Source organism: Globicephala melas, chromosome 5 (assembly GCF_963455315.2).
Source record: "Globicephala melas chromosome 5, mGloMel1.2, whole genome shotgun sequence".
Classification (NCBI taxonomy): domain Eukaryota; kingdom Metazoa; phylum Chordata; class Mammalia; order Artiodactyla; family Delphinidae; genus Globicephala; species Globicephala melas.
In genome coordinates, this window is record NC_083318.1 from 5,700,109 (window position 1) to 5,724,657 (window position 24,549).

Here is a 24,549-nt window from a genome sequence, read left to right on the forward strand (position 1 = left end):
AGGAACAGCCTCTGTCAAAAGCCTCACCCTCTGTCAGGGGCTCTGCCAGTGAAGCTCTTTTCCTCACATCATCATCTCATTCAATCTTCCACAAGATCCACGTGTGAACTGGTTGATTTCTATACCCAGATGGGAAAACCAGGGTGCAGGGAGATGGAGAGTTTAAGTGTATAGATTTTAAACCGTTGAGCTGGGATTTGAACCCAAGTATGCTGGACTTCAAATTCATGCTCTTTTTAGATTGGGTACCTGTGGGAAGAGAGAGAGGGAGAACTTTATCCAGAGGAGCAGATAGGTTCTTGCTGGTGAGGTCCACTTTTTTTCTTTTCATTCCTTTTAATTTACTTACTTTACCATCATTAATTTTTTAAAGCCCAGTGAAAAGTTCAGGGAGGTTTCTGGTAAAATTATTAATAAATAATGTCAGTGTTACTAAAAATAAAAAACGAACAACTCTGTGTACATATTCCATCTCTAGTGTGCTGCACAAACTCATTTAGAAGCTGGTCATTTAACATAGACATCTGCATCGCTTCTCGGCCTTTTGGCTAAGATCAAGTGTAAAATAGACTTCTGCTAGTATTCTCTATTAGCTTTTAATTGGTGTTTGATATCTTTAGACCTTATACTATTATTTATACCTGCATTTTGTTTCCTAGCTGGCAACATTATTCCCAGAGGAAGTGTTACTATAAAAGTTGGTTCTTCAAGGTTTACACAGGCACACAGATTGCCTAGCAGGGTATTTAATCTCTGTGTCTTGTTAGATCACACTGGTTTTCGGTAGAGTATTTTTAGTTACGTTTTATCTGTTGTAGGCAATACATAGAGAGCCTTTGCTGAAAAACAAATCCAAGTCTTGTTAAACAGTGTGTACCATTAGGATTGCTCGTTACCAATGTTCAGGGTAGATTAGTACTCACCACTGCTGGGGGGGGGGGTCTGTGTCCATCTCAGATCCTGGCTAGAGACAATTAAAACCCCTGAATGCATGGAAAACCATGAGAATTTAGGAAGAAAGAGTGGGCAGCCCTAGAGTTGGACTGCAGTGTGAGAGACCATGATGAAAGAACAAATTCCTGTGCTTGCGCACTTAGTAGGCATTTTGTCCTTCCTGTTTGCAGTCAGCCAACTCTAAAAATGCTTTCCTTCTGCTAACATGTGCCTATTTTCTTCCATTTCTTTGCCGGTACGTATCAACTACTGGTTTTCATGCCTGCTCCTTCTTTGATGTTTTTCCATGCTCATGTAGTTGTGAAGTTTTCTGTTATTTTTCTGTCTCCAGTGGCGTTTTGAACATCTCCAAGGACTCTAAATCTAGCGTTAGCCATTCGTGAAAGTAGCAGCAAGTCGCAGCCCCATGATGGTTATTTGGTTCTCAACAACGCCATTGAGTCTTACCAGGGAGCGTGGCAATTCTGCCTTGACGCTGCGATCATTGTAACCCTTTATCTTTATAGCTGCCTTTTGAGTGAGTTTGCGAAAAGCAACAATCCTCTGTAATTTTGTTTGATTTTCCACTTAGGCAGCATTCTTAAAGTAAAATAAAGAAAATTCATAATATTTATCGCGGCCGTAGCAAGTATTTTCCTAGCCTTTGGCCAAAACAAAACACTCACACACGGACACACAACACAGCAGAGTCCTGAGCCATCACCTCGCCTCTTCTCCCAATTGCCTCCTTGTTGTCAGGGAGAAACTCAGTGTAAACTTGGAGCCAGAGAGCCTCTGCTTGGAGCAGTGTGTAGAGTTAACACCAAATTGTTCTGCTGGGGAACATTCTTTAGCCTTGGTCTGATCACTTATTTTCACCCGAGTATACCTGAACAGATCATCCCTGTGAAATGATAGTTTATCAAAATACATCTTACCAGGGGGGCATCCCTTAACAAAACACAGGATCACCGAACAGCGTTCAGAAAACGGAGACAGGCTGCTGAGTTGAGATAGCCAGAGGACGTTCAGAACCCGAGAAGCTGAGAGTTTCAGAGACTTGATGAATTTCTCTGGCCACAGGATGCCAGCATTGAACCACGCTTCATTTGATAGCATTCCTGGGATGAAAAGAAAATGTGCTCTTAAGGGAATACTCGGATGTGCAGAGAGCTTTTTTCCCCCATCTGTGATGGAGTGCTTAATTCATCTGGATCGATTTATTTATAGAAAGACAAGCTTCTCACCCAAGGAAGAGGGGACAGATACCCCACTGACATACTCTAATTCATGGGGATGCTGGAGCCGGCAAACCCCAGCCAGGGCTCCCCGCAGCCGTTTTCCTCGGCCGCCTCTGTTTATCCGTCCAACCCCATCACAGCTGGGAGTGCGTGGGGTGACTGGAAGTTGGTCCCTCTGGCTCCGGGCGACTTGGGGAGGACAGCTGTATTTAAACAAAATCTTTAGTGATAAAGAATCATACTGGGCAGCACCACAGAATGCCTGTTGTCCATCGTGGACAGATTTTGCAAAACCAGAATTCTAAAAGCATGTTCTGCATACAGTATGTCGTGATCAGTTTGTTTATGATGCTCCCCTGGAAGCTGCCGCAGGCATTTGACAGACTCTTCACGAAGACTGAGGTGCGATGTTTTACACGAGTTAAGCTTGCCTGCACTTCTTACCAAACCATCTTCACTGTAGGGGTCAAATGGGGCCATGCACGTGAAAAGGTTTTGAAGGCTTTTCCAAAAAAAAAAAAAAAAAGAAAAACGTAGACACTGTGGTTATGATTTCTGGGGAAGCTTGGTTTTGTGCTAATGTTGCATAGGCTTATTCCATTTTGGCTGTAGTTCCCACGCTTGTACCAGGTATGATTGGATAAATCAGATTTTGCAAGGGCAGTAGTTGTTTCAATGGATTTCCAAAACAACGACTGAACATGGAAGACAAAGCTAAAAATATTTCCATTGCTATTTGGTCTTATAGCTTACATAACTAAAAACACCAAATGCAGACTCAATGGCTCGACTTTATTTAAAGAAATATTGTCAGGGGGCTGATTATTCCCAAAGCCAAAGGCCCTATATGGGTAGGGATGTAGTTGGAGACCACATGCTCTGCAGCTTTTGGGGGCAAGCAGGAAGCTTCCTCAGAGGCTTACTTGGGTCCACTTAGCACTGCTCTGTGACCCCCATGGCTGTAGATGACCTGGTGGGAAAAGTTGGTAGGACTCCAAAAGCCACTCAGAGCCCAAATCAGTCACTCTGCTCAAACCTCCATCATGCTGAAAATTATTTAAATCTCGAGATCCCAAGAGAGGGCATAAGAAAGCCACACGAGGGACCGTCAACAGGGCTGACTGAGCGTGGAGGTATTACTGGGTGTGTAGAACGAGGAGAGAGGTTCTTTGGCCCCAAAAGTGCTACTGAATAGGAGATCCAAATGGAGCTTTCAGGAAGGAGAATGCCACACGAGCGGAGCAACAGGATCTCTTAAGTTGTTCTCCCTCTGTCTGGAACCCATGCAGTGTTGTGACATGGGTCAGTAAGATGTCTAAGAAAGCTGAGGGCTGCAGAATTACAGAGGCACACTTTTGGAAAAGGCTTTCATTTGGGACATGGAGGAGTAGATGCTGCATTAAAAAAAAAAAAATCTCCGTAGACAACTGCATAAATAGTCACACACACGCGTGCGCATGCGCACACACTCAAGAACGGCCGTCGTTATGGAGACTAGTTCGAGTAGCGACTGCAGGACTTCTCCGGAGAGGAAGGGCTGCAGAGCATGTCACCTTAACCCCACCGCTTTGCATTTGACCGTGGCAGAATTCTTGTTATTTAAAGCTATCAGTTAGTCCTAGCTCCATCTCTGCCCACAAAAGCCACATCGCCCTTACTATTGACTGATATCTACTTTTCCACAGTCTATTTTTCTAGGATAATTCTATCATTTCCCTTTTCTGTAAACATGAACTTCAGTTGCTCTTGAGCACTCCCTTGTGCTCCATGTACATCTCAATGTCAAGAGCGGGCTGTGACAGAATAGAATTCATTCGAGGAACGTTTACATAGAGTTTATCATTTGCAAGAATGACGCTGGACCCTTTGTAGTGAATGTATATTATAAAAATCAGTGTGCTGAGGAAAACAACTTGGGAACACTGTTAGAAAATAAAGGATGAAAAAACGTGCCTTTTTTAGTGGCATTAAATATTGCTGGGAAGGGACTCTTACAGGTGACAAGTCATAGAAGAGGAGAAAGATGGCCTGTCTGGATGAGAGATGATGTGGCTCTGAAAACCATCAAGACAATAGGCACCAGGGGCTTCAGGACCAGTAACAGTTCGAAGAGGTTTTGTGGAGACCAATTACAGAGATAAGAGGTGGACAAGAGCTAATATCTCAGGAAGGTGGAGTCACAGGGTTCTAAGACTGTCGAGATAAAAATGACTGTAGAAATCAGCTAGCCCAGTGACCCCTGCACTTTAGTGTCTATCAGAATCACAGATTTATGGGCCCTACCTTCAGTTTCTGATTCAGTAGGTCTAGGATGAGGCTTCAAAGTTGTATTTCTGATATCTCAGATGATTCTAATGTTGCTGGCCTGGGGATTATACCTTGAGAACCACTGATCTAGTCCAAGACCCTCATTCTTCTTTATTTATTAATTAATTTTTAAATTAAGAAAAAACGGACCTATAACATCGTGGAAGTTTAAGGTGTAGGAAGTGTTGATTTTGATATATTTATATATTGCATTAGATAAAACACAGTAGCATTAGCTAGCACCTTGACAATGTCTTTATCATGGTAAACATCTTTTATCATCTGTTGTTGTTGAGAACAGTTAAGTTATAGTCTCTTGACAACTTTTATAATACAGTATTGTTGACAATAATCTCCAGAACTTATATATTTACTAGTTGTACGTTTGTACCCTTAAACAACATCTCTTTAATTTCCCCACCCCTCCAGCCCATGGTAAGCACTCTCTGCTTTCACAAGTTCAGTTTTTTAAGATTCCACATATAAGTGACATCATACAGTATTGTCTTTATCTGTCTAACTTATGTCACTTAGCATATGTCTTACAAGTCCACCCATGTTGTTGCAAATGCAAGATTTCCTTTTTTCTCATGGCTGAATAATATTCCAGTTGTGATATATATACCACATCTTCTTTATCCATTCATCTGTTGATGGACACTTAAGTTATTTCTTTATCTTGGCTACTGTGAATAATGCTGCAGTGAACATGGGTGTACAGACATCCCTTTGAGATACTGATTTGAATTCCTTTGAGTACATACCGAGGAGCAGAATTGCTGGATCATACCTACCATAGTTCAATTTTCAATTTTTTCAGGAACCGCCATACTGTTTTGCACACTGGCTATACTGATTTACATTCCCGTTAACAGTGTATAAGGGTTCCTTTTCCTCTACATCCTCACCATTTGTTATCTCTTGTCTTTTTGATAAAAGCCATCCTTTTGCTAAGGTGAAGGTGATATTGTGATTTTGATTTTCATTTCCATGATGATTAGTGATGTTGAACACCTTTGCATAATACCTCTTGGCCAGTTGTATACCTTCTTTGGAAAAATATCTATTCAGGTCCTTTGCCAATTTTTAAATTGGATTATTTTCTTTTTTGCTATCGAGTTGTGAGTTCTTTTTATATTTTGGAGAGTAGTCCCTTATCAGATGTATAGTTTGCAAATGTTTTCTCCCATTCTGTAGGTTGTCTTTTCATTTTATTGATTGTTACCTTTGCTATGCAGAAGCTCCTTAGTTTAATGCAATTACACTTATTTATTTTAGTTTTTTGTTGCCTGTGCTTCTGGTGGCTTATCCAAGAAATCATTGCCTAGACCAATATCAAGGATCTTTTCCCCTATGTTTTCTTCTAGGAGTTTTATAGTTTCAGATCTTGCATTTAAATCTTTGATCCGTTTCAAGTTAATTTTTGTGATTGGCATGAGGTAGGGGTCCAGTTTCATTCTTTTGCATATGGATATCTAGTTGTCCCAAATACCATTTATGGAGGAAACTGTCCTTTCTCTATGGTGTGTTCTTGGCACCCTTGTCAAAAATTAGTTGACCATATATGTGGGAGTTTACCTCTGTGTGCTCTCCATTCTGTTCCAATGATCTGTATGCCTGTTTTTATGATAATACCATACTGGTTTTTTTTTAAGATTTATTTATTTATTTTTGGCTGCATTGGGTCTTAGTTGCGGCACGCAGTCTCTTCATTGTTATGCACAGGCTTCTCTCTAGTTGTGGCGTACAGGTTTTCTCTTCTCTAGTTGTGGTGTGCAGACTCCAGGGCACGTGGGCTCTGTAGTTTGCAGCACTCGGGCTCTCTCCTTGAGGCGCGCGAGCTCAGTAGTTGGGGGTGTGTGGGCTTAGTTGCCCCACTGCATGTGGGATCTTAGTTCCCTGACCAGAGATCGAACCCACGTCCCCTGCATCGTAAGGTCGATTCTTTACCACTGGACCACCAGGGAAGTCCCCATAATGTTTTGATTGCTATAACTTTATAATATAGCTTGAAATCAGGTATTACAGTACCTCCAGCTCTGTCCTTCTCTCTTAGGATTACTTTGTGGCTCTAAATAAATTTTAGAATAGTTTGTTTCTATTTCTGTGAAAAATGTCAGTGGAATTGTGATCAGCATTGCATTGAATCTGTAGATCACTTTGGGTCATATGAACATTTTCACAATATTACTTCTTTCAGTCTAGGAACATGGGGTATCTTTCCATTGTTTGTGTCTTCTTCAGTTTCTTTCCTTAAAGTCTTATCGCTTTTAGTATACGGGTCTTTCACCTCCTTGGTTAAATTTATTCCTAGGTATTTTAATTTGTTTGATGCTATTGTCAATGAGATTGCTTTCTAATTTCTTTTTCAGATAATTCATTGTTAATATATAGTAATACAACTGATTTCTGTGTGTCAATTTTGTATCCTGCAATTTTACTGAATTTTTTTTATTATTTCTAACAGTTTTTTAGGGGTCTTTGGGATTTTCTATATAAGATCATGTCATCTGTGAACAGAGATCATTTTACTTCTTCCTTTTTTTTTTTCTTTTTTTGCGGTACGCAGGCCTCTCCCTGCTGTGGCCTCTCCCGTTGCGGAGCACAGGCTCCGGACGCGCAGGCTCAGCAGCCATGGCTCACGGGCCCAGCCGCTCCGCGGCATGTGGGATCTTCCCAGACCGGGGCGCGAACCCGTGTCCCCTGCATCGGCAGGCAGACTCTCAACCACTGCGCCACCAGGGAAGCCCTTCCTTTTTGATATGGATACATTTTACTTATTTTTCTGCCTAATTGCTCTGGCTTAGTACTATGTTGAATGCATCCTTGCGTTCCAGAGATAAAACCCACTTGATCATGGTGAGTGATCCGTTTAACGTGTTGTTGAATTTGGGTGGCTAAAATTTTGTTGAGAATTTTTGCATCTGTATTCATCAGGGATATTGGTCAGTAATATTCTTTTCTTAGAGTGTCTTTGTCTGGACTTAGTATCAGGGTAATGCTGGCCTCATAAAATGAGTTTGGAAGTGTTCCCTCTTCTTCATACTTTCATATCTTTTCATGCTACTGATTAGCATATTTTGGTTTCAGCTTAAAGAACTCCTTTTAGCATTTCTTGCAGGGCAGGTCTAACGACTACAAATTCCTTTAGCTGTTGTCGACCTGGGAAAGTCTTTCTCTCTCCTTCATTTCCATATGACAGCTTTTCTGGGTGAAGTATTCTTGGTGGTAGTTTTTTTCCTCTGAGCGTTTTGAATATATCATCCCATTCTCTCCTGGTCTGTAAGATTTCTGCTGAGACGTTTGCCGATAGCCTCATCAAGATTCCCTCATATGTGATGATTCTTTTATGTCTTGCTGCTTTCAAGATTCCCTTTTTGTCTTTGATTTTTGAGAGCTTGACTATAATGTCTCAGTGAAGTGAATGTCTCAGTGAAGACCTCTTTGGGTTGAATCGGTTTGGAGATCTTTGAGCTTCTTGTACCTTGATGGCTGTATCTCTCCCCAGATTTGAAAGTTTTCAGTCATTATATTTTTAAATAAGTTTTATGTCTCTTTCTCCTTCTCTTCTCCTTCTGGGACTCCTATAATATGGATAATTTTTCTTTTGATCATGTTTCACAGTTCATGCAGGCTTTCTTCTTTTTTATTCTAATTTCTTTATTCTCCTCTGAGTGGAAAATATCAAGAGGTCTGTCTTGAAGCTCCAGGATTCTTTCTTGTGCCTGATTGAGCCTACTCGTCAAAGCGATTACATTTTTCATTTCATTCATTGTATTCTTCTCCAAATTTTCTGATTTTTTTTTAACGGGTCCTATTTCTTTGTTGAATTTCTCATTTTGTTCATATACTATCCCAGAGTTCATTGATCTGTCTGTGTTCTCTCACATATCACTCAGCTTCCTTCCAATCATTATGTTGAATTCTTTCTCAGATCAGTCACAGATCTTTATTTCCTTAGGGGCAGGTAATGGAGTGGTATTGCATTCCTTTGGTGAGGTCATGTTTCCTTGCTTTTTCATGTTTCTGATGGGTTTGTGTTGATATCTGTGCATTTGAGAATGATGTCACCTCCTCCAGTCTTTTCAGACTGGCTTCAGTAGGGAAAGACTTTCACCTGGAGGTGGCTGTTAGAGCACCTGCTGACTGGGATGCAGTGTCTTTGGTTCCCGAGAAGGCACAGCGATGTAGTCTCTGTGCCACTCCACTGGTTGAGGCTGAAATTGGCCAGACTGTGGGGTTCTTATATGGCTAAAGCTGCAGAGGACCTATAGGTGGCAGGTAGGGCTATTGGTATCTTCAGAGGCTAAGGCTGCTGACATCTTCCTGCGCTCCTCTACTTTTTTGCTCTTGGAAGGAGCCTCTGTGTGAGGACACCCCTCCTGGTGCCTGGTCTGATGTGCTGACACCCAGAGTCCTCAGAGCAGCATTGGAACTGAGGTCCGGGGATCAGGCACTCATGGAACTACCACAGTGCCAGGGTCCTGGAGCACAGGCACACTTGCTGTGGCTGTGACACAGGTGTCTAGGGCATGGACATGTGCAGATATCCTATGGAACTGGTACTGGGGTCTCAAGGGCTCACTACTGTGACTTGTGCTGGTGAAAGGGAATATGGCAGCGACGGGGGCCCTGGGATGACAAGGTGCGGTGGTGGCTTGGGCAGAAAAGGCAGAGTGCAGTGGTAGCCCAGCCTGGGAATGGTAGGTCAAAGTCTGACCTCTGCCCCCACCCCTCCCACCGCCCGCTGGGAGCGCTCACAGGATAGCAATAGTACGACTCCGGTAGTTGTTAAAGCTGTGTGTTGGGACTCAGGGAACTGGGCACAGGGTAGTGGCAGCAAGCCCTTGGCAATGACAGTTCAGAGCCGCAAGCTGGGATGGGGGGTGAAGTTCAGGGCGGTGGTAGCCTGGTCCCAGCCTCCGTGGGTCAGAGTCCTGACCTGAAATCTGAGGGGCGGGGCTCAGGGCAGTGGTAGCACCGCTGGCAAAGATGGCTCAAGAACCTCAAGCTGGGATGGAGGCGGAACTCAGGGTAGAGGCAGCCCAGTCCCAGCAATGGAGGGTCTCAGGCTTGACCAGACCTGCCATGGGGGTGGGACTCAGGATAGTGGCATTGCCCTTAGCAATGATGAGTCAGAGCCAGGACCTGGGACCTGGGAGGCAGTAAGAACTCATCTCAGCAATGACACTTCAAAGTCTTGACCTGGGCTGGGGCAGGGGGGTGAGGCACAGGGCAACAGCGAATTCGGGCAGCCAAAGCACGACTTGGGACCCAGGAGGCACGGCTCAGGTCAGGGAGATTGCCTTGGTAATGGTGGAGCAAGGCCCCAACCTGGGGCTGGGGTGGGCAAAGAGCAATGGCAGCTCTGGTGTCCTCTATGGAGATGTGCTGTGGTGCCCAATGTGTGAGAGGCGGGCACAGCAACAACTGGGACCCCTGAGGGCAGGTCTCACCTCAGCAACACCTCCAGCCTCTGGGAGTAGATCCAGAAGAGGGGGGTACTACAGGCTGCTCCACCAGCTAGGGTCAGCGTCACTGAAGACTGAGAGACTCTTGTACCCAAAGCTGCAGACATCCACAGTGGGCGAGGCTTGCTGTGGTCCTTCTGCTCTCCTTCTCCCCATGCGGCGACCTTCCTGAGAGGATTCCTCCTGGTGCCCAGCAGCTCCCGACTGGGGGATGGAGTGATGGGGACAAAATGCTTCCTTTGCTTTTGTCCGTGGCCATCCTTGATTTTTGAGCTCTGCCAGGTTTTTTGCTGCTGCTTCTTTGTTGTCTAGAGCTTTCCCTGAGCTGTTTTCTTCCATCTGTAACTGTTTATTGTTCTTGGTTTTCTTTTCTGTTTGCTTGTTTTGGGGGGTGGGGGACCTCCCGGCCCTCCGTCTTGCTGACATCACTCCCAAGTCCCCCCCATTCTATAGAGGAGGCAAATGAGGCCCTAGGAGATAAAATGTTTTGCTCAATAATACACTGCAAGTTTGAGACTGGAAATTATATTCTGATTCTTCTGATTTTGCTGAGGAGTTGGATGTACTCTCATAGGTGCAAAAACAACAAACCAATTTAGACTCGATATGAAGTATATTTTTGAACATTTATTTATATCTTGGTCCTATTGTCTCAAAATATTTTCAGCCTCCTGGTTCGGGAATAAAAGTCCTTATTTGAACGCAAAATACTAATGTATTTTTTTTAATAAATTTTATTTTTTTATTTTTATTTTTGGCTGCATTGAGTCTTCGTTGTTGCATGCAGGCTTTCTCTAGCTGTGGTGAGCGGGGGCTGCTCTTCGTTGCGGTGCGCGGGCTTCTCATTGCTGTGGCTTCTCTTGTTGCAGAGCGCGGGCTCTAGGCACGCAGGCTTTAGTAGTTGCAGTGCGTGGGCTCAGTAGCTGTGGCTCGTGGGCTCTAGAGGGCAGGCTCAGTAGTTGTGGCACACAGGCTTAGTTGCTTCGCAGCATGTGGGATCTTCTCGGACCAGGGCTCGAACGCGTGTCCCCTGCATTAGCAGGCGGATTCTTAACCACTGCACCACCAGGGAAGCCCCAGTATTAATGTATTCTTGCTGAGACGCCATCATGGGAAGTTACAGAGGTGACTAATAAATTAATTGAGCATGATAGGATTCTAATGAAATAAGTAATTCTTGAAAGTGCTCTATGAGATAGGCGGTTGTGAGTTTTCAATATTCAATCCCCAATAATTTGCATTTTGCTGTTTTTATGCATTTCTGATTTCTGTGCATTTTAAATTTCTCTTCTTTATTTCTCTGTAGACATTACAACCAGAACATTACAGATAATACTGGAAGTCGTACCAGAAGAAGATTGTCATAAATTATAAATTAATGCATTTGAAGTCTTGGCAATTCATCCTTGGCTTTGTTTCTGCCCAAAGGGCTGAAACAAAAAATGGACCTTCTAAGAAATTTAGTTATTACTCCATGTGGTTATAGAACGCTGATATGCAATTATACCATAAGTTCACATGATCATTGAGTCCCTGATACCTACCTGTTGAGGTTAGGAAAAACGACTACAGAATGGAAATTACTTTAGTGGTCTTTCTCTATAACATATCTTATGGCTAAGAACCTTCAGACTGAAAACTGAGATGTTTTCTTTAATATGGGTTTTGTAAAAACAATTTTTATATACTATAGATAACTGTACTGTGAAAATTGTTTTCGACTCTTCTGGGGAAAACAAAAAAGTGTATGTCATCATTATGGACAGAGGAAAGAAAGAAATTTATTTTACATTGGCATTGCATTGCTTCCCACAGATATCAACTTAGATATCATACATGTTTTAATGGATTATACCCAGAGCATTTTGAAAAAGAAAAAAAGCTTAGGGGTATGCCTAATTGTGATGAATACATTAAAGAAGAGTTTCTAGGGGCTATTGTTTATGAGGCAAATCCAGGAATTATGTTTAAGTAAAAAAAATGCTTGAGAATTTATTATGTTAGGATTTTTTTCACTCATTATCAGGAAGCTCCGTAGTTACGTGCCATTTGTTTTCATGGCAGCCTAATTGATCAGGAAAGGATGTAACGCCTGTCTTAGAGCAAAACAAAAGTCAGTTTGGTATTAAATCCTCTTAAGCATGATCATGTGTTTCACTAATAATTTACTCTTTGATAAATACATCTAAATATGTGCATTTTTAAATCTTCAAGTTACGATATCAACAGGAGACGGAAATCACCAAGAAAGAAAATGCCCAAAATACTATGCCCAACTCTATAGTTCTACATACATTGTTAGTGTTTCTGAACATTTTTAAAAAATCTCATAGCTGTTTTTACATGGTGATGAATTTTGACAGTTTTACGTTTTCTTTATACATTTTATATTGTTAAAATATCTCTTTGGACAAAACTGTCCAGATCAATTAGGAAAAGACATATATTTACATAAAAATTAAGGAAGAAATGTCACTGCTAAATAAGATTTACAACTGATGTTTCTAAGAATGTTTCCATTTCTCTCTCTAGGCTTTATCAGTAATTTCCAGACAAAGTAAAAGAGATAACTGATAAATTCACTGAAAGAAACTGTACATGAAATGTATATATTCAGACAGGTATTTACTATGCTGGGTTTAGAAAATACTGTGGAATTTTCAAATAAGAATAATATAATGATGAAATTTGTTAACCATTATTTACTTAAGTCTCAGAGTAAATAGTCATGGCCAGAATTTTTTCATTCTGTAATTTTTGTCCATTTGAAAAGAAGAATTTTTGGAAGAATTACACTGATTCAAATCATTAAGAGCAAATATATAGAGTTCATAGACAGTTGATCAAAGTAGAAATGATGATAATTTGAGGCAATTTCAATTAATTAATTTTCAATTCGTTAATTTCAATTTCAAAATTTAATTCAGTTAATTAAATTTCATTCAATTAAATTTCAATTTAATATCTATCTGAGATTGAAATTTTGTCAGCCAAACGTAGTGTTTGGGTCTTTAAGTGAATTTATAAAAATTCCTTCCTTTTTCTCTTACTATGGATTTTCAGAATTTGATCTGTAGTCTGTACAGCTTATATCCATTTGTCTACATCTGTCCCCACTAAATTGTTGCTATTGGTGAAAACAGATTTGCTTTATATTCTTGTTTACAGTCTAGGCCCATGTAATCTAAACCAGCGAACTCTCCTGGAATCGTTTTTTTCCTCTAATGAAAAAAAAAAAATGGTAAAGTCTCATGGAGAAGTTTGTATAGTTACTGATTAATTCCTGAGGTAATGTGCTTATATCAAAAGTGGGAGATAGGTCTCCTGATTTTAGTTATTTTAGTTTTAGTTCTAATTTCTCTTTAAATATGTCATTATACAAGCTAACTGGATTACATATTCATTATTATTTTCATCATTTTAAAAAATTATTTTTGCATTGTTAAATTGCTAATGCCATTGTAATACCATTTTAACCTGATAGAAAGTCAGTCAGTAATTTTTTTTTTTTTTTTTGCGGTACGTGGGCCTCTCACTGTTGCGGCCTCTCCCGTTGCGGAGCACAGGCTCCGGACGCGCAGGCTCAGCGGCCGTGGCTTACGGGCCCAGCCGCTCCACGGCATGTGGGATCTTCCCGGACCGGGGCGCGAACCCGTGTCCCCTGCGTCGGCAGGCAGACTCTCAACCACTGCGCCACCAGGGAAGCCCAGTAATTTTTTTTTAAAGCGATGAAGATTAAGTTGTATTTCTACTTATCCTTAGGATACATCATGACAAGATACAGGGCTTCTGTAATCATTCAATAGTCGTAACATTTATTTGGAATGGTATTATGTCAAGCAGATTCTAGCTTGAAAACTCTCTTACACACTTTTATATGTATATATTTTTATGCTAAGTAATTTTTTCTCATATATTTAGGAAAATTTTTTCTCATATATATTTTTCTCATATATCGAACTGTTAGATGTGATACATTTGTACCAGTGTGCATATTCAAATGTTTAAATACATTTTATCAGTTTATTGTAACACAAAAAAGTAAAAGTAGCCAATATAGTTTACGACGGCTGATACACTATTTTCAAATGTTCCGCTCTTTTGGTGCATAGATTCTCAAGTATTTAAATATGAATTTAGTAGATCTAGTAAAGACCTCCAAAGCTAAAACAATTTGCTAGGAGAAATGGAGTGATTCTCCTTAATAATTATGAATATTTCAGTAAACGTTTTTGACCCCTTTTAAGAAATAGTAGACTAGTTTTCTGAGATTTTTCTAAGATTGAATGAAGAAAACTGACTATTACAACTGGTGTCTTGGTCAGCTAGGAGTAGACCCTCTTCTTATCTTTCTTTAGGAGATTAAAGATTTGCCCTAGAAAAGATGGCTGACTCCAGCGCCAAACATAAACGTTAGATGTGTGTATGCACACGTTTGCATACGTGCTTATACCGTATCTCCCCTGCCTCTGCTGGCACAAAAATAGGACAGATTATTAAATTACATTTCCAGTTCACGGCAGTTTCTCTAACACTAAGATATGCAAGTTGAAACAAGTTTCTACATTGTTTTATGTGTCTGGTACAGTTGTTTCCCCAGTTGCTATTTGATATATCATCAGATGGTTAACATGAGTATAATTACATAACTCAATAGAATTCTATGTTGAACTGAATCAGTCTTCAGGAAACTTATTATCTCTATTTGAGATGAATGTAATGCTAACTGAGAAAGGGAGCATCTTTGACCTATAGCTGATTTCTTATAATTGAGGAGTGGGTTATGAAAAGATAGAAAACTAAAGGTCAGAGTAGCAGGAAATGAAAGTTAGTATGTGATTGGAGGGAACGACATTTTGATCTAACTTATTATGCAATATAATCAGAGAAATATTAAAAATTAACTGTCTGCTGTACACAGGGACTTTGATTATGCCCTTGTGAATCCCCTAAAAGCTAATGAAATGTAAGCTTCAGTGCCCCTTACTTAGACATGCCCTTTCCTAGGTCCTGTACCTAATTTTTCATTAGGAATTTTGTATTACGTTTCTTGAACGTTAGCAAAATTATATATACTTCTGGCCCTAAAAAAATCTGCATCTGTCCCTGTGAGAAAGGTCAAAGTACTCCCATTACTTTATCTATTAGAAATAAGCGTGGGGTATTTGTAGGATATATTTTTAAGTAGTAAAGTTGTGAGTTAATTGAAATATCTCTATATAACTAAGTGGCTTTCTCATAGTACATATTATATGTGGTATATAAGGAGAGAGTTTCACTTTGGACATATTTTATGTGTCAATTCTGAATGATAGAAGAACAATGAATGGGATTTTAATTGTATCTCTTTTTCTTAGTTTGGAAAGAAATAGAGAGAGATTTGAAATTTGAATGCAGAGGAGTCAAGAAATTTGACTTTAGTTAAATAAAACCTTGTTTCATTTCACCCTACGTGATATGCTGTATGTTGGTGCTGATAATGTTTACAGAGCTACATTTTCCGTAACCATTCGAAGTCAGGAATTAAAGCATGGCGTTGTGTGACTGACAAGAAGCTCATGGTGGATATAAATTAGAGTAGATAGAGTCATCTTAGCAGCTTCTGTTTACATTATTTATATATATAGGTAAAAGAATTATTACCTATAAATGTATTTTAGGTTAATTTTCCCATAAACGGTATTTTTAATTTATCTCAATATATATAATACCTAAAAGTGTAACCTCTAGGTATTATTAGTACTGTACTTAAAAAGATATTTAAATAGCCAGTTTTGGGAGTTAATCCTTCTTTTTGTCGCATTTTTCAAATCAGTTGGAGTCTAAAAATAAATGCTTGGTCTATTTTTAGGTCTGATAACAAATTCACAGAGGCATACATCATGGTCTCACAGAAAGTTCACCAGTTTTCCGTATGTTGTGAGATAATTGCCCGTCCCTACAGTCTCGTCAGGATAATAACTTGATCTTTCTGAACCGGTTCTGTTTCCTTCGAGTTAATCACATGGTTCCCTGTATGTTTTATTTTTTTGACATGATATTTTTCAAGATAGGAGTGAGTCTTCATTTTATACAATTACTTGATATTCTTAGCCTGAAACTACCACTCCGGTTATGCCCTTGTGTGTGTCCCTGCCCCCTTCTCTCTGTTACCGTTGGCTTTAAAATGTCAGTGGAAGATGGTTACAGTCTCCAGACAGTTATCTGTTACACGTGTGCATTTTGGCTACTTGGATCAAGGGTACCTTTATAGTATCAATAAGTGCCTTAACAGTTTTATAGATAATCTCTCAAGAAACTGTGGAGCATTTAGGTGTCTAGCGGCCGTACAGATGGACGCACTGTTTTGAAAGTGAGCATACTTTTTTCCCTCAACATGTACACTACTGATTTTATTTTTAAAAGTATGACTTTCAAATGAATTAATTTCTTGGTTAGAAGACTTGCCTCCCGAATCCTTATTACCTCTTGTGGAAGCCTCTAAAGGCCATGTTGAAAACTGGAGAGGAAAAAAAAAAAAAAAAAGACATGCACAGTTATCTCTTTTGCAGCAGTGACTGTATTTTGAGTACTTTGTACAGCGTCTTGTGGGAAGACAGATTAGGCCTTTGGTTGTTACAGCTGTATAACCGGTTGGGTTGTGATTGGCCTGACTGAACTGAGGATTGTGAAGTTAGAGCCCACTTATTCCTACTGATTAATATTCTTCTGTGCACGCTCTGAAGCACATTCATAGCGCACCAGGAGGCGATGCAATGTGGTTCCCTGGTTTGAGGTTTGAGCTGTCTTATTTTAAAGCATGTCTGAATTATTTTTTTCCCTAGCATTTCTCCTTCATTCCAAATTTCCACTTACTGACTAATGGAATATAAAGTAAAAATACTTTGGAGAAGTAAAACACAGATTATTTCAAATGAGCGTACGCTTATAACAGAATAGAAATGATCTACGTTAAACTACTGTGTATGCTAATTACTTCAGACACTACCACGGGGCACTTTTAAATTGCTCTGGAAGCAAAAACAGTACATATAACTATGGTTAGCACACAAGACCCCTGCAAAGATTTTAAGTAGTCTGGGATTCTTTTTTTTTTCTTTTTTTTAAGTCTGGGATTATTTTGATCCTCTTTTTGGAGAAATTTTTTCCTTTTGGTTTTTCCTTGTGAATGTTGTTACTACTGCTTTAAATCTAGAACTTAACTGTTGATACTTAGTATCTTGAAAACAGGGTTCATCTTTTGACAGTATCCATCTGTGTTCAGAGAGTGGCATATCACCTTACTCTTGCTTACTGTGGACACAGACATTTGCCCCAAATTTCTGTCTTTTTGTAGATGGATTGCAGCACAATAGTAATGAATTTTCAGGGGTACCTTTCAGCATTTGGGGAACTTTGCGAACATAAGCATCAGATGTGTTTTAAAAAAAAAACAAGCAAAAATTGCTTATTACCATGTAATGCAGTGTCTTCTCTTGACGCCAAACTGGTGAACAAACGTGTATTGATAGAATTGTTTCACTGATGCTAAATGTTGACTACCTGCAGTTTTATAATAAGTGCAAGTCACAGAGAGGCAAGACAAATGGCTTCTTGTACTGAATGCTTCGAGAACTTAATTTGTCCTAATTTTCTGACAAAGATTTGACTCTGGGTTTCAGAGAGCTTGGTTTTTACTTATCAGAGAGCAGATTAGATGGTAGTGATGTACTGGTAGACATGGTTTTCAGTTATTGACTCAGAATTCATCTCAGGATGAATCTTCCACGTTGTTTTATTGTCTGTATATCTGTATTGACTTTATTAACATGGGTTTAGCGAGCTCTGTGCTAAAATTTGACCTGGTAGCAATAATTTCTTTTTCAACTATCAAGGGGCCGAAAAATCCATATGTATTGTAATGTTCATTAACATATTACTAGGTACTATATATGAATGTATTTCAGTGCTTTTCACAGTCTATGATAAGCTTCAATAACATGTGCCAATGCAATCAATTTACCCAGTGGGAAAGCAGTCCGGTTATCCTGAAGGGCTGTTCTGGCAGCTGTCTCTTTGATCTGTGCTTAGATTGTCATTTATAGACCAGCTATATCCATTAACTTGGATCTGGAATGGGTTCATCATGACCTTGGACCATTCATTGTGAGTCGGGGCGGGTGCGCTTGCGGGGCTGCTCTAAAATACAGGAACAAGAAGTTCAGCTGAGGGAGAGGGAGGCCTGACATCCTACATGGTCCTCATCTGTGGTGGGGTCTCTTCATCTTAGCATCGTGATAATGCAACTCAGTAAATGGGATTGTGCTATTTTATACAAATTTTGCACAATATCTTCTATTGCTAAATTCTTAAAGAGCAACATTTCTTTTCTGTATCTACATTCCAACCATCTTAGAAGTACTAAGATAATTAACTATGAAAATATAAATGGTGCCAAGGGACTTTCATCTGTGGACTGTGCTGTTTCTTAGGGTTCCGTGGCACTGATGCCTATACCAGCATGTGATATGTGACATAAAATGGGTTTTTCTACAGCTTAATGATTTCCCTCCAGGGAGGGTTCTGGTACAGCCATCACACTGCCAGATGGTGTTTACAGGCTATTTGTGTGAGTGGTAAGATGCTATGAAATAAGTGTGATTTCATCTGATGGAAACTCTTGTGTTTTTGTATGGAATAGATTTTGGTGCAATATGACGTCACTCAATGTTGCATTGAATTTAATTTCAATTGTATTTATGTATACGTATACCTGTCATGCTTCTAGTTGCTTCAACCTTTGTATATATATTTTTGTACATATTTTTAGTAGAAAACATTTGACATGGAAGTTAAATAAACATTTGATAGTTTACCTAATAAAAACCATGTTGTGTTTTTGGTTGTTTTGTGTTTGTTTTGTGTTCTTTTTTTTAGCAGTGTCCATTCCATTAAATTGAAGGCTTTGGTTTTAATGATTGGATTTATCTGTCACTCATTATGTGAATTTGTTGAAGTATCCCACTTCACAACGATTTCCTGTACGAAAAACTGAAAGTGGTGGCGGATTTAGCAAACACTGTAGACATTCTTCTTCCTCATGGCCTACATCCATCTGTCCTCTGCTCTGAAATATCTAGCAACTTCTCTTTTCTTTTTTCACCTGTCCTAATTCGGTCTTCTTATTTCCCACCTCTTAACAAAAGTCTCGTTTCTTGTCTCACTATAAGTCAGCCTTCACATGTTTCCCCAGAATGTTCTTTCTGAAACACAAATATAGTAAAAACCCTCTATGGGGACTTCCCTGGTGGCGCAGTGGTTAAGAATCCACCTGCCAATGCAGGGGACATGGGTTCGAGCCCTGGTCCGGGAAGATCCCACATGCTGTGGAGCAACTAAGCCCGTGCGCCACAACTACTGAGCCTGCGCACCCTAGAGCCCGTGCTCCACAACAAGAGAAGCCACCACAATGCGAAGACCCTGCACTGCAATGAAGAGCAGCCCCTGCTCGCCGCAACTAGAGAAAGCGCGCACAGCAACGAAGACCCAACGCAGCCAAAAATAAGTAAGTGAAATAAATTTATTTTAAGAAAAGAGATTTGTACATGTTTAAAAAAACCCTCTATGATTTCACATCTAGTAATTATTAATATTTTTTTCTGGGTGGGTAATATCCATACTTCTGTACAGCACACTGGGCTTTCCATAATCTGCCACGTTTCTTTCTCCAGGTACAAGTGACCACTTCCATATTCTCTGCCACAATATTAAATGTCTTTCTAGTAGTCTAACAAGGAAAATATGCCATCATTTCATTTGACATAGTGCAGATTCCTACAGGAATTATATTTTCTTCTACCATTCCTATCTCCTATACCCAGCGTAGCGTACTTCTACCCAACATTCAAGTTTGAGATTCAAAAGTCACTTCTTCCAAAAACTTGCCCCAAGCTGGTTCGGGACCTGAGCCCTGACCATCTCCATCTTCTGGGGTGCGCTTCTTTTGTAGAACTCGCTGTACACCATTGTAATCGATATGCTCGATTCCTTTCTCTGCCTGGATTTGCCAATTTTTAGTTGTCTTTTACTGACTAAAGTGTAGTAGGTGCTCAGTGCTTTAGATTCATACATTCAAGAAATGAACAAATGACTTTTATTCATTAGGTTTCATGATAAACTTTTTTCCGAAGTAGTTTACAGTACCTTTAAATGTAAGCAATCTGTTAGCTTCTGTGAAATTCTGTGAAATGTCTTACCTTCAGAATATAAGGAAACTGGAGAGTTTCAGACTCTCTCCTCTCCTGTTCGTTCCCTCTTTCTCCCCACTCCTGCATCCCCAGTTCATGTTGGTAGGTGGGTCTTGAATAGAGGAAATGAGCAAATGACCTACTATGATCTCTTCCCATGAAAATGCATTTGGGCTCCTATGTTATTGATAAGGTATCTTCTTTCATAATACTAACTTGAAAACAAATAATGGTCTGAAATGGAGAGCAGAAGAAAATCTATATTTCTGATGACCAAACTTCTCTTTGAAGTAGACACAGGAGGTTAAGTAGCACTTTTTCCTGATGACGTACTTTGGGAGATCAATAAAAAAGGAAACGTAACTTCTGCACCTGTTAAATTTAAACACTTTTGAAAAGAAATACAAACCATGTGATATGTAGATATACTTATTTTAAAATTAATGAATATGACTGGAAGTGTAACGAAAATGTATAGGAAAAATTAGATAATACGTAATGGCTAATAATTTTTTAAAACTTTCATTAGGCTCTTAAACATGCTGGTTTAGCTTCACAATGACTTTTTGCAGCTGAACTACATCTAATAATTTTCTACTGTAATTTTTAGGCTGTGTCTAATTTATAAAAATTTGAGATGATGATGTATCCTGGGATGGGTGGGCAGGTCATGGATAACTGTACTGTTGCTTTTGCTTCCACATGCCCTAAAAATTATATGTGCAGACTTTCTAGGAATCTGACTTAGAAGGTCAGGTCTTCATAGCGATTTTATTGTTTTTATAGTATTAAGCCTAAGAACACCTGGTCACCAGCAGACGTTGACTAAAAACTATGATCTTAAAATGTTTGATGTTTGAAAGAATTTAGAAATAAAAATAGAATTAGGATTCCATACCCTTTAAGTTTTTAGCTTTGAAGATTTATTAATCTCTGAAAAGAGATATGAAACAGGATTTCAAAGGTGTTAATTCAGGTTAAATTACTATAAAAATTGAAATCCCCTCTAGCTGTAATAAACTAAATTAATAAGTATAAATGAATATAAGCCTAAGAAAGGTATGAGCAAACCAGTCATTTTCCTCTTATTCTAACTTCTCTTAAAAATAAGAGAAACTAATCTTACTTTTGTCATAGTAATTAACATTGTAATTATATAACAATATGTCATTATTTTTATGTATTCCATTTCCTAAAATCTAAATATGCCATAAAATTTTTCTCATGTTCTGAATTCCACCTTAACCTTAGGTTTACTTCTCACTCCCACTCTGCCATGTTCCTTTAAGAATTTGTTACTCAAGGCATTAAAGTCAAAGTTTATTTGTTTATTGATTCAAGAAAAATTCCACGAGAACGTCCCCATGCCAAGCAAAGAGATGGGTGCTAGAAATACAATACTGAACAGTTGGTATTGCCTGTGCTTACGAAGTTGAAGACAGAGATACTTTTTCTTGATCGCTCAATTGTATTGTTAAGAATTAGGGTAGATCTCAAGGGCTAGAAGGCAGTATACCCCAATGTGATCTGGTCTGGGAGGTTGGGGAAGGCTTTCCTGAGGATGTGATATGAACTGATATTGAAGGATGGGTGCTCATTAACCAGGTAAAGGGAAGGTGGGTTGAGGAGTGTTACAGGCAAAGCAGACTGTGTGATAAAGACCCTGAACCACAGAAAGCAAGGTTTGTTAAAGGAAATAAATGCAAGACCGGTGCAACTAGAGCACAGGACAAAGTTTATAATGCGCTTTAAAAGAGGAGCAATTGTAGAGGACTTATTAGGCAATGTTCAAAGTTTTGGTCTTTACCCAGTATAATGGAGATGTCACAGACAAAAAGAAATTCACACACAACATGAACATTGAACTTTATCAAAATTTCAAATCTTACCCTCTCCTAAAATTCGAAATAGAATTTTTCAGTAGTAAAAGATAATTTGTTTTACCACTTTTGTATTATTCCTATATTTTATCTAATTAGTTCACACTGCCAAAGGTATCTGTAAACTGCAATAGGCTCAGTGTCTAATATTGAAAGAGGAAGTAATTACAGGAATATGTAATCAACGTACGAGGGAAATCTTTTTTCTGGGAATTTTATTGTTGTCTCTCCTTAGCATGTTTTCCCCTCTCTCTTCCAAGTTAGATTAACATCTGATCTACAGTGTTGAACATTCATCAACTATCTCTAGGGTGGTTTGTAATTTTTTTTTTTTTTGAGAGAGAGATTCCTCTGGTGCTATAATTTTTAAATCTATTCTTAACTTCTAAATTTATTTTTTGCCCAAATGAAAACATTAAATAAAAATCTACCTTGCATGACCTATTATTAACAGAGTTATTGTCTTATGAATAAAGGTATCATTCATCTGACTCTAGTGGGTCAATGTGAAAAATGTCAATACTATAGATGTTTGAAATTTTTTCTGGTTCTGTAGAAACACAGAGAAGAACTTCTAGGGTTTTTTTTTTCCACTCTTCATAATTCACGATGGATGAAAAGTGACTTTTCTAGCAAGAGAACAAGAATTTCATTTAAGGAAATAAGGAAATAAAGTAAGAAAAATTATTTGAGATTATTTAAAGAACACTTCCATGGAAAACGGGGAATTCTCTGATACAGTTTTCCCCCCAGCTTTCTTAAGATGTAACTGACAAGTAATATTGTTTAAGTTTAGTACAATGGGATGATTTGATACATGTACGTATTGTGAAATGATTACCACATTAAGGTTAGTTAACACATCCATCACCTCGCACAGTGACTACTTTTTTCTGTAGTGACAACGTTAGGATCTATTCTCTTAGCAAATTTCAAGTATACAGTACAGTATTGTTAACTGCAGTCACCGTGTTGTACGTTACATGTGCATTATGTATTCGTTTTCTAACAGAAAATGTGTACCCTTTGACCATCTCCCCAGTACCCCCACCCTTTAGCCCCTGGTAGCCACCAATCTCCTTCCTATGAGTTCAACTTTTTAGATAATACATATGTGAGATCAAAGAGTATTTGTCTAATAGTTTTTTGGTGGCAAGTTTAGAGTTTGCTAAATATGTGATCATGTCATCAGTAAACGAAGACAATTTTCCTTCTTCCTTTCTGATGTGGACTCCTTTTATTTCTCTTTCTTGCCTAACTGCTCTGGCTAGGACTTCCAGTGTTATGTTGCATAGGAGTGGTAAGAGTGGGCATCCTTGTCTTTTTCCTCGTCTTGAAGGAAGAGCGTCCAGCCTTTCACCGTATGATGTCAGCTGTGGGTTTGCTGTGTATGACCTTTATTAGGCTGAGGTATATTCCTTCTATACCCAATCTGCTGAGAGTTTTGATCATGAAAGGATATTCTGTTTTGTCAGATGCTTTTCCTGCGTCTATTGAGAAGATCGTACGATCTTAATCTTTGATTCTATTCATGTGATGAATCGCACTTACTGATTCGCAGATACCGTGCCATATTTACATCTCCAAAAGAAATCCCACTTGGTCATTGTGTAAATCCTTTAAACGTTGAATTTGGTTTGCTAGGATTTTGTGGAGAATTCTCGAATCTGTGTTCATCAGGCTGTGCTCCCCAGCCGGATGGTGCCACTGGCTGGACTCCGCTGAGGCTGGGCTGCCGCCTGGGATCGGGCGGTCCACTGGTTGAGCTCCACTCTTAGGCGACGTCTCTGTCTGGGATCCGTGGTGGAGCAGGGTCTCCAGCTTTACCTGGCGGTGGGTGGGGCTGCAGTCCAGGTGAGGCCACAGACTGTGTTCCGTGACTGGGCAGGGTTGCGGGCTGGGCCCCCTGCCTGCAGGAGGAAGCTTGCCGTGCTCAGCCCCAAGCACTGCGGGCTCGGCTGGAGGCTGCCTGGGGTCTTGGTTTGGGCTCCCTTGCAGACGGGGCTGGAAGCTATGCTCTGCAGCTGGGGCTGCCAGCCTGGTTCTCTGCCTCAGCTGGGCTCCAGGATGAGCGTCACAGCTGCCCAAGGTCTCTGGCTGGGCTTGCGGGTCAGGCAGGGCTGGAGGCTATGTCTAGCCGTTGAACGGAGCTGCTCACAAACTTTCACTCTCTTGGTGGGTTTAGAGGAGGGGCTCCGCCACTGGGACAGCCCGCCGGCTGTGCACCCAAACTGGGCAGAACTTCTACTAAGCTCTCTGGCTAGACAGGCCACCGGCTTGGGTCTGCAGATGGGCAGAGCTGCTGGCTGAGATCTAAGATCAGGCTAAAATCACTGCCAGCAGAAATTTGTCTGCCGAGATCTAGACGCTCGTTTCTGTGAGCCTGCTTCTCTCCTCCAGCTCTAGCTGTTCCCCCAGTTATTCCCATGAGGAGATACCTAAGTGGGTTTCCTGGGAAGCTTCCTGGATGCTGGGGAAGCTGGGTGTCTGC

The 24,549-nt window shown here is 39.9% G+C and overlaps 1 protein-coding gene across 1 annotated transcript in view; it reads left to right on the forward strand.

The window, feature by feature from the left end:
* The window catches only part of SLC7A11 (solute carrier family 7 member 11), a 94,258-nt gene extending 75,456 nt beyond the window's left edge, over positions 1–18,802 (forward strand). Inside the window, exon 12 of the mRNA XM_030876913.2 lies at positions 11,259–18,802. Coding sequence (XP_030732773.1) covers positions 11,259–11,326 — 68 coding nt within the window. The 3' untranslated portion in view covers positions 11,327–18,802. The remainder of the gene's footprint in view (positions 1–11,258) is intronic.
* Positions 18,803–24,549: the final 5,747 nt, after the last annotated feature.